Genomic DNA, 12,349 nt, shown 5'->3' on the forward strand with positions numbered 1-12,349 from the left:
CAAGTCATGGTTTCACACCACATGAAGCCATGACCAGAAGAGCAATGAGGATTCCGGAACTCTGGTGGGTAGGAGGCCAACCCCCAGATGAGTACCAACCCAGATTAACTCTAGACAAGTATATGAAAATGATTTTGGCAGACATACGCGCTATACACTACCAGGTAGCCGTGCGACTAAAATCCAATGCACATGGGATGGATAAGCGGGTAGAGCACATAAAGCTAATAGAGTAGGAGGTTGGGGACTGAGTTATGTATAAATACTACTCAGACCAAGGCCATGCTCTTAGTCCACAGTGGGTAGGCCCGGCCCTTACCATCAATAAGACTAGCCCTTGCGTGTACCAGCTGGAAATTCCAGGGAAATGAGGAAAGAAAACTAAATAGTTTCATTCTAGCCAGATGAAATCCTGGAAAGGTACTGCCAAATCTGATACAACATCCTAATTATGTCTTTCTCTGTGTTTGTGCATAGGAATCCCACCATCACCATCTCTTCTATCGGCATGCACTTATACTTGTTGTAACCATTGTAAATAATATACAGGGGGTGTTTTTCGTTAAAATGGGGGATCACTTTTATTGTGACTAGGGGATGGCATCCTTAACACCTAAATCAGAAAGTCAAAAGTTTATAAGAATTTTCATGGCCATCGTCAGGCTAAGGAGGTGAAGCCACTAACTGTTTTTGGTTATGTGGATGGCCCCAGAAGCATTTTGCTGTGGGTCTTGGAGACAGAAGATTTCTATGATTCTATCGTGGGGCAAGCCCCGGGGTCTTATCTTACATCTGTTCAGGATGCAGGGCCATTGGGACAAATAAATCAGATCCCAAAGGCACGTGTCTGGGAGGTTACTAATCCCTTAGTCAGATGCTCTGGTGGTAGGGTGACCAGATGTCCCGATTTTATAGGGACAGTCCCGATTTTTGGGTCTTTTTCTTATACAGGCTCCTATTACCTCCCACCCCCTGTCCCAATTTTTCACATTTGCTGTCTGGTCACCCTATCTGGTGGGCCTTTTACCACCAGCCCAGCAAAGTGCATCTGTTTTTTCTATTAACTTGTCATCAAGCATCCAGGAGGGGCTCCTTACTATTCGTATCTCCTTGAGTGCTCAGTTTGCGCTTCCTAAGTTACGGTTCAGGATGCATACTCTGCTCCGTTCATTTAATAGTATTATGGTTAATTGTAGTGGCAGTTTGCCACATTTTTGTAATAACACAATGTTAATGGGTTCTGCTCTGCACAGACCCAAAATGAATTTATAAGCAAGTGCTATGGAAACATCTCAATTACCACCGATTCTAGTGAGTCTGGTACTTCGCACATAGTGGGACCTTATGGGGCTGTTCAGACACTCGAGGTGACCATCATACCTCACCCATGGGTCAGTTACATCGGACCCATAGTGGTAAACGAGAATTTAAGACATCTCAGATCCTCGGTATCCCGTTAAAAGAATCAGTGTTAATCTGCAGGTATTAGTCAGTAGCATAGAACTTAAATGCTTGCCTTTTCTGAGATCTGCAGTGCTATGCTGGGAAGCATAGGTGTGAGGTGCGGAGCCCAGGTACTGGGGTCGTAGGAGGTGAGACCTTGCCGCTAAGATCATGGGAGGAGTTGGAGCTAGACTTGGGCTCGTAAGCTCCATAGAAACGGGGTCCCTAGCCCTTAGGGTTAGCAATTTAGGTCGGGAAGTGGCCACATTAAACCACCCACTTTCTGAGGCTCTTAATAAGGTTGGTGACCTTGGGTACGACTTGTCCACTGTCATCAAGGACTGGTACTGTGCCCAAAAACAGGACTCCGCCAGGATCCTGCAGGGTGTCGAAGGTCTGCAGGGTAACCTCTCTTGGGCCCTTGCTTGTACACAGGTACAAGGATGGATACAAACCGTGTCCAGCAGTATCCTTAGAGCAGGCTTTCAGGGAACCCTACCTATAGACCAGGGGTCGGCAACTTGTGGCACGCATGCCAAAGACGGCACGCGAGCCGATTTTTGATGGCACGCTGCTGCCTACCGGGGTCCTGGCCCCACTCAGCCCCCCCGCCCACCGATTTCTCCTGCAGGGGCAGGAGGCAGAAGCTTGGTCATGCCGGCAGCCAAGCTCCCCCCTCCCCCGCTTCTTCCCCCAGCATGGTGCTTTCCTGCCCCTCCCCCTCCCTGCTGCCAATCAGCTGGTCGCCCTTGCGAGGGGGAGTGGAGCGGAGCCGCAGCGTGCTCGCTGCTCCGGGGAGAAGGCAGAGAAGAGGTGGGGACGGGGCATATCCCCTCCAGCCCCCTGCCAGGAGCATCCCCAGCCCTCTGCCCTCACCCGTGAACCCCCCCCCACACACACACACAGAGCCCTCTGCCCTGACCCCTGCACACACCTCCAGCCCCCATTCTGACTCCTGCACCCCCACACATACCCAGCCCTCCCTCACCCCGTGCCCTGACTCTTACACCCCCCCCTCACATCCCCACCCTGAGCACCAAACGGGAGCTCCTGCACACACACACCCCACATTCCCACCTGCACTCTCAGTCTGGGGTCCTGGCTGCTGGCCCCTTGCCAGCCAGGGTCCCGCAGGCCCCGCTCAGCCCACTGCCGACCTAGGTGAACAGAACCCCAGGCCGGCAGCGGGCTGAGTGGGCCGGCAGCGTAAGATCAGCAGTTTAACTTAATTTTAAATTAAACATCTTAAACATTTTGAAAACCTTGTTTACTTTAAATACAACAGTAGTTTAGTTATATATATAGACTTATAGAGAGAGACCTTCTAAAAAACATTAAAATGTATTACTGGCACGTGAAACCTTAAGTTAAAGTGAATAAGTGAAGACTCAGCACACCACTTCTGAAAGGTTGCCGACCCCTGCTATAGACCTAAGGAACATCATGCGTAAGGATGTCTCTCCATTCAAGGTTCATCATGCCTGGTGGAAGCTCCTTGACTTTATGTATAACCCGCACACAAAGGTGGCCATTGCTCGAGTCTTAACAATTATGAACGGCACTGTCCAGTGGGCATATCTGCTTCTCCCTCTTGATATCATAGCAAATGGCACCATTGTGATGCCTACAGATCTCCCCCACTGGGTAATCCGAGAAGGGACAGACTATCATGTGATAGATGTCAGCTCATGCTTATGGGAAGATAATCAGGGGTAGCTGTGCCCATCGGAAGTATTCCTAGGGCAGCACATCTGTCTAAGCACAGATGAAGGCAGGTGTCATTACAAGCTGCATCCCAAGACATCAGAACATTCTCAGATGGTGGTAATCAATGACAATTGCGTGTGTCTCCGCAGTACCTGTAAGTCTCTGGTGGTAAACACATTTTATGTCATCAATAATAAGGTGTATCCAAATTTGTGCTTATGCTATGTGTTAACAATTAAGGGATGTAATATCGATTTTCAATCAGAGCAAATGACATCCAGAAACATCAGGACTTCATTTTACATGTATGATCATGTCAAGCCCATCAGTTTGGGCCTCTATACTTCGCTTATTAGCCAACTAATGGAGCCTCCTGAGCTAATTAGGCATGTGGATAAAGTGATGGAATGGGGTAGCTCTATCTTAATCCTCGTCCACCACTCGTCCAATCAAATAGAAGCAGTCCTAAAAAGGGTTAAGAAGTTTGCCGCAATCAGTAATTGGTGGAGACCTTTATTCTCCGACCCCAGCAAAGTGTCAGATACCTGGCATTTGCTTGCACATCCTTTGTCTGTTTTGTTTGTGTTGCAATGCAGGTGGTCGCAACATAAGTTTGGTACACGGAGGCACAAGTCTAGGTGTGCCAATGTGCCCCATGTAATCCTGTGTCGGCATCAGAAATCCCGACATAGGGTTCCTTGCTGGCAAGGAAGGGAACGTAGGGGGAAATCTTTGGTGCTTAACATCTTGGGTGTGCCATCTTGAATGCCCAAATAACTGGGAATCCATCTTGGCTGCCCTTCCCCCCCCCCCCGGTGTAGTTTCCCGCCCTTTCTACTGAAAGGCGGGAAACCAAGCAAACCATGTGACCTATGATCTGCCCAGTAACAGCGGGGCATATAAGGGCCTGCACAGCAGAAGGAAGAAACTACCCTTCTGAATGGGAGAGTCTGGAGGTGCTGCTGCTGCAACTGTTGGAAAGCACAGCAGACATCTCAGCTCTCTAGACTGTCTCAGAGGAGTACGCTGAGTACCGCGCTCTTTCATCTGATTGCGGGAGGGTAATTCTCACTTGCATGCAGAGAGTGAGACTGTGACACCAGCTGCCACTCTTTCACGGAGGACAAATACACACCCACGACATCGCAGGGGGAGTACAAGCCGAGTCATCGCTGGGGCAGAGCTGTCATCGTCTGCTCCTGAGGTCCACTCCTTACCTTTGGGTTCCACCTACCTGGACGAAGTCCAGAGCTGTCCTGTCATCATGAGGGTCCTCAGAGCTGTAAGATATAGTAGTGGTCCACTGATCCTACATCCTCTTACCCGGGTTCCGTCCTAGGGGAGGGAACTTACCCTCAGTCACAGTCAGCATACTGTCAGTCCTTTACTTACCTTATATCACCTGTTGTGGGGGGTCCTTGCTTTACATGTGTTCCTATTCATTTAGTTTACCTCTGGTTTACCTTGTTTAGAACTGTTGATGGTTTAATAAATACCTTGGTTGTTTTCACCCACACATCCTAGTTGGTTATTTTTTTTAAAGGGGCTAACAACAAACCCCGATGATAGATGCGGATATGGGGACATTCCTCTAGATTGGTTCAACAGCTCCACCCCGCGTTACATACCCACCAAGCCCCATCCTACAGACCCGCTCCACCCCGCGTTACGTACCCACCAAGCCCCATTCCTGCTCCACCCCGTGTTACGTACCCACCGAGCCCCATCCTACAGACCTGCTCCACCCCACGTTATATACCTGAGGGCCCCCGTGCCACAGACCTGCTCCACCCCGCATTACGTACCCACCAAGCCCCATGCCACATTCCTGCTTCATCCCGTGTTACATACCCACCAAGCCCCATCCGACAGACCCGCTCCACCCCATGTTACCTACCCACCAGGCCCCATGCAACAGTCCCGCTCTATCCATTATGTACCCACCCAGCCCCGTCCGACAGACCTGCTTCTCTAACCCCCCCTCCCGTTACGTACCTGACAGGCCCCAAGCCACAGTCCCGCTCCACCCTGCGTCATGTACCCAACTGGCCCCATGCCACATTCCCAGTCCACCCCGCGTTATGTACCCATCCCACCCCGTCCAACAAACCTGCTCCACCCGGCGTTACGTACCCACCAAGCCCCATGCCACATTCCTGCTCCACTCCGCATTAAGTACCCGCCGAGCCCCATCGGACAGACCCACTCCACCCTGCGTTATATACCCAATGAGCCCCATGCCACAGTCCCGCTCCACCCCGTGTTATGTACCCTGTGTTGTGCTCAGATGTTTTTTATTGTACAGCAACCCAAATGCAGCAATGGAAGAATGGGGCTGTTTAAGTTGTGGTCAACTGCCACAGCTATCCTTGGTTTCCCTGGGATCAGGGGGCAGGGAGAGGACTTACTAGCACTTGGCCTGAAGTGCAATGAAATGAGCAGTTCCTACCTCTGCTCCTTATTCCATAAATTTTGGTCATTGCAGGAGAATCCTCCATCCTCCATCAATCCTGGGGCATGAGTGCAGCTGGTGTAGGGGTACAAACTTGCCTGGAACACTGGCTCATTATCCCTGCAGCTAGCCTACCCTGCAGCATGCACTGCCCTGGCTTTACTGTTCCAGTACTTTAGCTATAGATAGGTGTGATTGCAGCTGGTGTCTCATTACCATGGAGTCATACTCTTATAGGGAGGTTGGTGTATGAAAAACAACCAGCATGCCACATAGAGCCCAGTCTGTTTCTAGAGCAGTGGGTGTATAGACTTTACTGAGATTATTTTACTCTCCACATACCACTCTGAAAGAAAGGGCCCAAAGCATCCAAAACCCAAGCTCCTGTTCATTCTAATGCTCACGCTCCCTTCCCTGTGTAAGCATTAAATGCTTGATCTGCCAAGGAGAGAGTGATGCCTGCCATGTTTTCCTTCTATGTAACATGGTGCTTGGCTGTAGCCAGCCTCTCTAAACTGCTGGAGTTCCATATCCTTTGGACCTGGGCCTCGGGGGCAAAACCAGTATTTCATTTGCTGTATACAGTGGCTAGAATTAAGGCTTTCCTTTAGCATGTTTCAGCTTCCCATGGGTACATGCCTCTTCCTGGGGGCAGCAGGGCTGGATTAACTAGGCCGAAGCAGACTGAGTCTTGGTGTTATTGGTGGCCTTCCTCCACCCAGTCTTCTGTTCTTGCAGTAGCAGGGCCTTAGCCAGGCTCTTAGAGCTGCAGTTTATGAAGTGCTAATGCCTGCTTCTCTTCACTCAGCTGCAGCTGCCTGCTTGAGATCCCTTTATATTTTGGCTAGGGTGGCCCATGCCAGCTGCTTTGTCCAGAGCTAGCTCCAGGCCACTCCTATGCCCAGGCCCATGAATGTTAGCATCAGCCTTTCATCAGATAAGCTCCATCTTGAATTGGCTGAAGTTTGGCACAGGGGGCGAGGAATCAGCCATGCTGCTGAAGGGGACATAGGGCTCATTTCCTGGCACTGTCCCATGGCTCACGGTGGAGCTGAGCTGCTGAAGCATCATCAGCACCTCTTGCTGGAAATGCTGCTGCTGCTCCTGCTGGCGCTCCATGCGGCACTGCCTCTCTAGCACTGCGTGCACTGCATGTGTCAGTTTCTGCACCTGTGTGTGTACAGCATCCAGCTTCTCGGCAATGCCATGGGGGGTGGGTGAAGGGGCCAGCATCTGCCCACCCCACACAGGGTTCTGATTGCCTGGAGAACATGCAGAGTTAAGCAAGGCCGTTTGAGTGCTGGCATCTTTGACCTGGAAGAAAGATCAGAAATGCAGTGACGGGCCATTTCCTATAGAACCAGCTTGGCACAGACCTCTTTATTCTGCATTCAAGAGTTAGCAGGTATGCATGTGAGATGAGGCCAGCTAACATCAGACAGCTGCATCCCTCTGTGATCTGATCTGACCTCCAATCCTATCTACCATTGTACGTTGCCACTGCTACTCTAGCCCGGCCCACCACCCAGCTGTGCCAGTGCACCTTCAGCTTGGCCCCTCTGTAGTAGTCTTGCAGTGTTCAAAACTGAAAGAGACGATGCCTTTTCAGAAAGCAGCATGAAGGACTGTATGCTTAGGCCTGCTAGGAAATGCCTCACTGGGGAGGGAGAGAAGCGGCTGTGGGACTCTCTTGATCTGCTAACCTGGAGCCTACATACATGACCTTTCTGGAGGAGGGCAACCACAACTTCTAGTGCAGATGTGGGCCTTCAGCCAGATTCACAGTGGGGCTGAGGCAGTGCTCCATGGAAAGGAAGCCAGGACCAGATACCCAATGGGGTGCACTAACAGCATCTAACGGGACACTTTAGAGTAGGGATCCTTATTAGCATAGCCACATGCTCCTCTTTCCCCAATCAGCAGCGTTCACTTCTGAAAGCAAGACTCCTGGGCAGGGCACAGATTGGGCTGGCCATCTGAGCAACAGTAGAACAGGGTGGGCCTAGCAGTGGAGCAGATACAGAACACCAGGCTCCTCTCAGATCCAGCTTTGCCTCTACCTGGCTGTTATTCATTACTCTGCTACTTACCCCAGAAATGCTGCCATTGGGACAGTAAATGTTAACTCAATCTGCCCCCTCAGCCTTGTATGTTTTCCCCATGCTATCTCTGCAACCTGACATTTGAGTCCTGGCAGAGATCAGCGTCCACTCAGAGTCATTAAGAGCAGGTGGCCATGCCGCTTACGGCTTTGTCCCAAGGAAGCATGACAAGCCAGCCAGAATGTGTTGTGGTGATTCATCCTGGTGTCCATGGCAACTGGATGGTTCATTCACTCGATGGGCTAGTGCCTACGGACTGTGCGCATCTTAGGTTACTTACATGTGCACTGCGGCTCATAGAGGCTGCCATGACAGATGGGTTTGCCCTGGGAGGCTGGTTGGCCGGCTGCACTCCCACCAAGAAGGGCAGGACAGTCGTCGAATCAGATGGACTGTGCCCGTTGTGAATGGTTGCCTGGTCAATGTCGGAGAATTACAAGCATCAGCCATGCACAGGATTCAATATTCCTTATTACACTGCAAGTGAGCCTAGAGCTCACGAGCGCCTGTTAGAGCCTCAGTTGTGCAGATTAATGTCCAAGTGTGGCTGAGTCCTGACCTGCAGCTTCGTTCTTGGGTTCTCCCCTCCCCTAAGCTCTGCCAATGCATCTCACTGCCACCCTGCAGCACCTCCTGCAATCCTTGTCTCTCTCCTCCCTGCTCAGCTCTGCTGCTGCCCCTCAGTCCTCCCCTTTCCTCTCCAGCACAGACCTCAGAATGAACAGACGTTACCGCCTGGGCCAGGGTCTGGAGCAATTGTGGGGACCAAACCTGTTCTTTAGAAGTCCACAGAGCATGGGTCTCTGGTCCGGCTGGCAGTGCTCAGCCCAAAAACTCATTTCTTTCCTGCTCTCCTTTTCTAGATGGGGCACAGATATTGCCAGTTGTCGTGCAGGATGGGTCTGGGGCCACCAGAAACAAAGTCCTTGTCACAGTGTCCAAAGTGGGGGGAGTGCATCTGGGGAAGCTTCCACCCACGCTATGGAATGGTACCGGTGGAGCCTGCGGGTCGGAGAGTACCTAGGACACCTGCCGACAGAAGCCCTCAAAGGACTTCCCCCAGCATGGGGGAGGGCAGCCTTTCCCCCTCTGCTAAGCAGGGATAACTGAGGCACAGAGAAGGGAAATGATTTGTCCAAGGCCACACAGAGCCACAAACAGATCTCAAGGATCCTGAGTGGGCAAAAATCCAACCTGCTGAGGCAAAGGGGGAGGGGAGCCTTGGGCCCAAGTCACCAAGTTCATCAGACTGCATGAAGACAGCCGCATTCCCCACAAGCTGGCCCCGTGTCCTCCCCACCCAACTCCACGGAGCAGGTCACTTGAGACGGCACCTCATAGAAGCCCAGGATCTCCTTGTCCCTCCTGCGCACTGGAGCCTGGGTTCCCACAGAGCCTTCTCCAGTTGGGGACGCAGGGAGTGTTACCAACCCTTTCAGGCCAATTTAACTGTAACCTGATGGGTCGCTGCCTGAGCGGATCCCCAGTCTTGCTGGGCTGGAGAAGGGGTTTCTAGCCACAGGACGGCCAGTCTGCCTCTTCCAGCCCTGTACCTTTTTCTGGAGGTGGATGGCCCTGTCCACAATCTTCTTCTTCACAATTAAGGCTGGATTCCTGGCAGGCGACAAGAACATCCTGCCCCGGGTGTTCGGCTGCTGCTGCGCCGTGGCTGATGGGAGTGGAGCCGGGTGGCTACCCACAGCTGAGGTCCGAATCCCAGAGCAGTCGTCACCTGGATGGATTGACAGAGTAACCAGAGAGAGAAGCACTTTCAAATGAGACCCTTGAACTGAGTGCCAGCCTTTCCCCAGCCCCACAGAGAAGTGAGACCCCTCCATCTATAGGGACTAAGTCCTTCCAGCTCCACCATGCACTTTCCCCCCACCTCAGCTATGCTCCAGGGCCTAAGAGTCCTGTCCAGCCTGCCTGGGTTTGGAAAACAGGGATGTGAGCAGAGACCCTTGGTACTGCTTGGCAACTCACCAGGCTGCTTAGAGAAGTGGAGAGGCCTATCCAAGACTAATGGACAACGAATGAGAAAGCCAGGCCTTACTGTTAATAGGGGATAGCTGTGCCGCTGGAGATGGGCCCATGGGCACTGTAGGCACCTTCCCAAACTGCCCACTATCCTTCCACAGCGATGTCACGCTGACTATTTTGATGCCATCCTTGCAGTCTTGGTTATCACGGAGGTGTGGCTCCTTGCAGCTCACGGTGGCTCTTCCGGGGAGTGCTGGGGTCCTGGGACCTGGCTGCCTGCTGCCTCTGGGCTCCGCCTGCTTGTTCTGTTCAGTCTCATTTTCCTGCAGCAAGTTCCAGAGCTGCTCATCCTCCCAGCCAGCCCGGTTGATGGCCGTTCTCCTGCTCCCCCGGCCTCCAGCTGGTTGGAAATGGGAGGCTCCTGGAGGCTGTGCCGGCTCCACATTCTTACGCTTGAGGAACAGGTAGACAGCTTGCGGGGTCACCCGGATATTGTCCAGCTCTAGGACCTTCTTGATTTTGCGGAAGCTCAGCCCGGCTTTGCGCAGCTCCACTATCCGCTTCTTGGCATGGTCATCCAAGCGGCCCATCGCTCACTCGGCAGGACAAGGGGCATGGATCAAAGCCCCTCCCAATCTGCTTTTTTGTGCTAGTGTTCTGTAGCTACATCCTTAGTCGGGATTCCTGCTAGCGCAGCCAGCTGAGCCATGTTCCTCCCACGAGGACCCTAGTGACATTACTCCTGTCCCAGAAGCCAGTTAAGGAGACAAGGCACTTGGTGGGTAGTAATAGAGGTAGTATCTGTGGCACAAGAGGGCATGCCATGCAAGTGAAGAGGTTAAGCCTCTGCTAGTTTTGTGTCCCAGGGCTGCCTATAGTAGCCATGGCCCTTTCTGGAGTCACCACAGCTCCAGACCGATAGCGGCTGCAGGATGCTGTCCTGGTCATCAGAGACATAGAAGGATCCACTCTTTTCAGGCTTGCAGCTCCTTGTGGGAGAGGAACAGGAAGGAAGTGACACAGCAGTGGAGTGTCTCCCTTGTCAAAGTGGAAAGAGATTCAACTTCCAGCCCGTTGGAACGAGAGTGGCAACCCGTATGTCCTGGGCCGGTCACGCTGAGGGGGTAAGTGGCAGGCTAAATCCAACTTGCTAGTGTCCCAGTTGGAGGGTTGGCATATGTCTCACATACCAAACTGTGGATCAACTTGGGCTCAGCTAGCTGTCTTCATCCTATAAGCAAAAGAAGAAAAAAGGGGTGGAGTGGAGTCAGAACTCTTGTGCAGCCTCTTCTTTGAAAGTTGTTGTTTAAACAAAAAAGATCCTCTAAACTCCTTTACAAACAGCAAGGAATGTTTCCCATCCACTAGGAAGCCCCTGTGCTATTTACCAGGTGTCACATCACTATTAAAAATTGTTTGTGCTATCCCAGGACCTTTACAAGCTCAATTAGCCTGGGCATCCCGGGCCTGTCATATCAGATGGGACTCGGTCACTCTGTTTGGTATTGAGTATGTGAACACCCTTTTTTGGGGCTGGGGGAGAGAAGACAGTGGGGGACCCCACTAACTGTTGGGATGCCAGCCAGGAGCTGTCGTGGCAGAGTTCAGATTTTGGTTCTTGAGTGCATGTGGTACCCTACTTGCTGGAACTGGCCAGTTCAGAAGTCAGTCGAACTCCAGCCCGACAGCTGTGGCTCAAACCCTAATCAATGTTTTTGCAGCTGCTTACATTAATCACTGGCATGGAACTGCCCTGGCTCAGACGAGCACAGTCAGCAGAACCCCTAGCACCCGGTTGCCTGGCTCTCCAGTAAATCTCAGTACTAGCACTGCCAGCTGACAGGATTCCATATGGAAGGTATGGCAGGGTCATTCAGGCAGGTCACAGCAGGGAGGCAGAGTCAAGCTGGAGCTCTGTAACCCTTTTCCTTTAAGCCACAAGACACCTTCAGTGAGTAAATCATCACTGTGTGCTGCTTCAGAGCCTTCCCTTTAGGTTATCAAGCTGTTCAATTCTTCACCTTTGAAAACAAACATACAATTAACTAATTATCGACTGTAGTAGAAAGGATCTCAGATGCATGTAAGTTCAAAGGCAAGTGTAGATCTTCCATATACCCATCATAACAGTCTCAGGCAGGGACTCTAGGGGTAATTCCCAAAACAGCAGAATAAACCATCACATGTGAAGGGGAAGAGGAAATACTCTAGCAAGGGGTTCACCTACAGAGGCAGTGTGAGGTGAGATTGGGTGCGGAGAAATCCCCAAGTCACCAGTATTGAGTGCCCGCAAATTAAGAGTGCAAGGCTTGGATTTTTATCTGAGCAGGGGTTGATTAAGACTATACTGGACCAATGCACCACCAAGCTTTGTATGCCCCACCTCAAGCACATCAAGAAAGATACCCCACAATTAAATTTCACTGCCCTACCACCAAGATAGCCATACAACTCCCAGACGCTGCCCATCTCCCCTGCACACCCCTCCTCCAGCTCCCATCTTGGTGAGACCCAGGGTTGTTGTAAGAAGCTCCCTACACCCAGCTTCTCCTCAGAATGATTCAAAAGTCCACTGTCCTCAATGGACATATTTCCGCTGACTTCAGTGGGCTTTGGCTCAGGCACAGGGTGCTGCTGGGCAGGGCCGGCTCTGGCTTTTTTGCCG

The 12,349-nt window shown here is 51.7% G+C and overlaps 1 protein-coding gene across 3 annotated transcripts in view; it reads right to left on the bottom strand.

The window, feature by feature from the left end:
• Nucleotides 1–5,370: 5,370 nt before the first annotated feature.
• LOC112120092 overlaps nucleotides 5,371–12,349 on the bottom strand; it is a 17,399-nt gene continuing 10,420 nt past the window's right edge. For all 3 annotated transcript variants that reach the window (XM_029910704.1, XM_029910702.1, XM_029910703.1), the window contains exons 2-4: nucleotides 9,258–10,915; nucleotides 7,985–8,119; nucleotides 5,371–6,916 (exon numbers count right to left, since the gene is read on the bottom strand). In XM_029910704.1, the coding sequence (XP_029766564.1) occupies nucleotides 6,536–6,916; nucleotides 7,985–8,119; nucleotides 9,258–9,542 (801 nt within the window). In that variant the 5' untranslated portion in view covers nucleotides 9,543–10,915 and the 3' untranslated portion in view covers nucleotides 5,371–6,535. The remainder of the gene's footprint in view (nucleotides 6,917–7,984; nucleotides 8,120–9,257; nucleotides 10,916–12,349) is intronic.

This window comes from Terrapene carolina, unplaced genomic scaffold (assembly GCF_002925995.2).
Source record: "Terrapene carolina triunguis isolate 2854851 unplaced genomic scaffold, T_m_triunguis-2.0 Scaffold67, whole genome shotgun sequence".
Lineage (NCBI taxonomy): Eukaryota > Metazoa > Chordata > Testudines > Emydidae > Terrapene > Terrapene triunguis.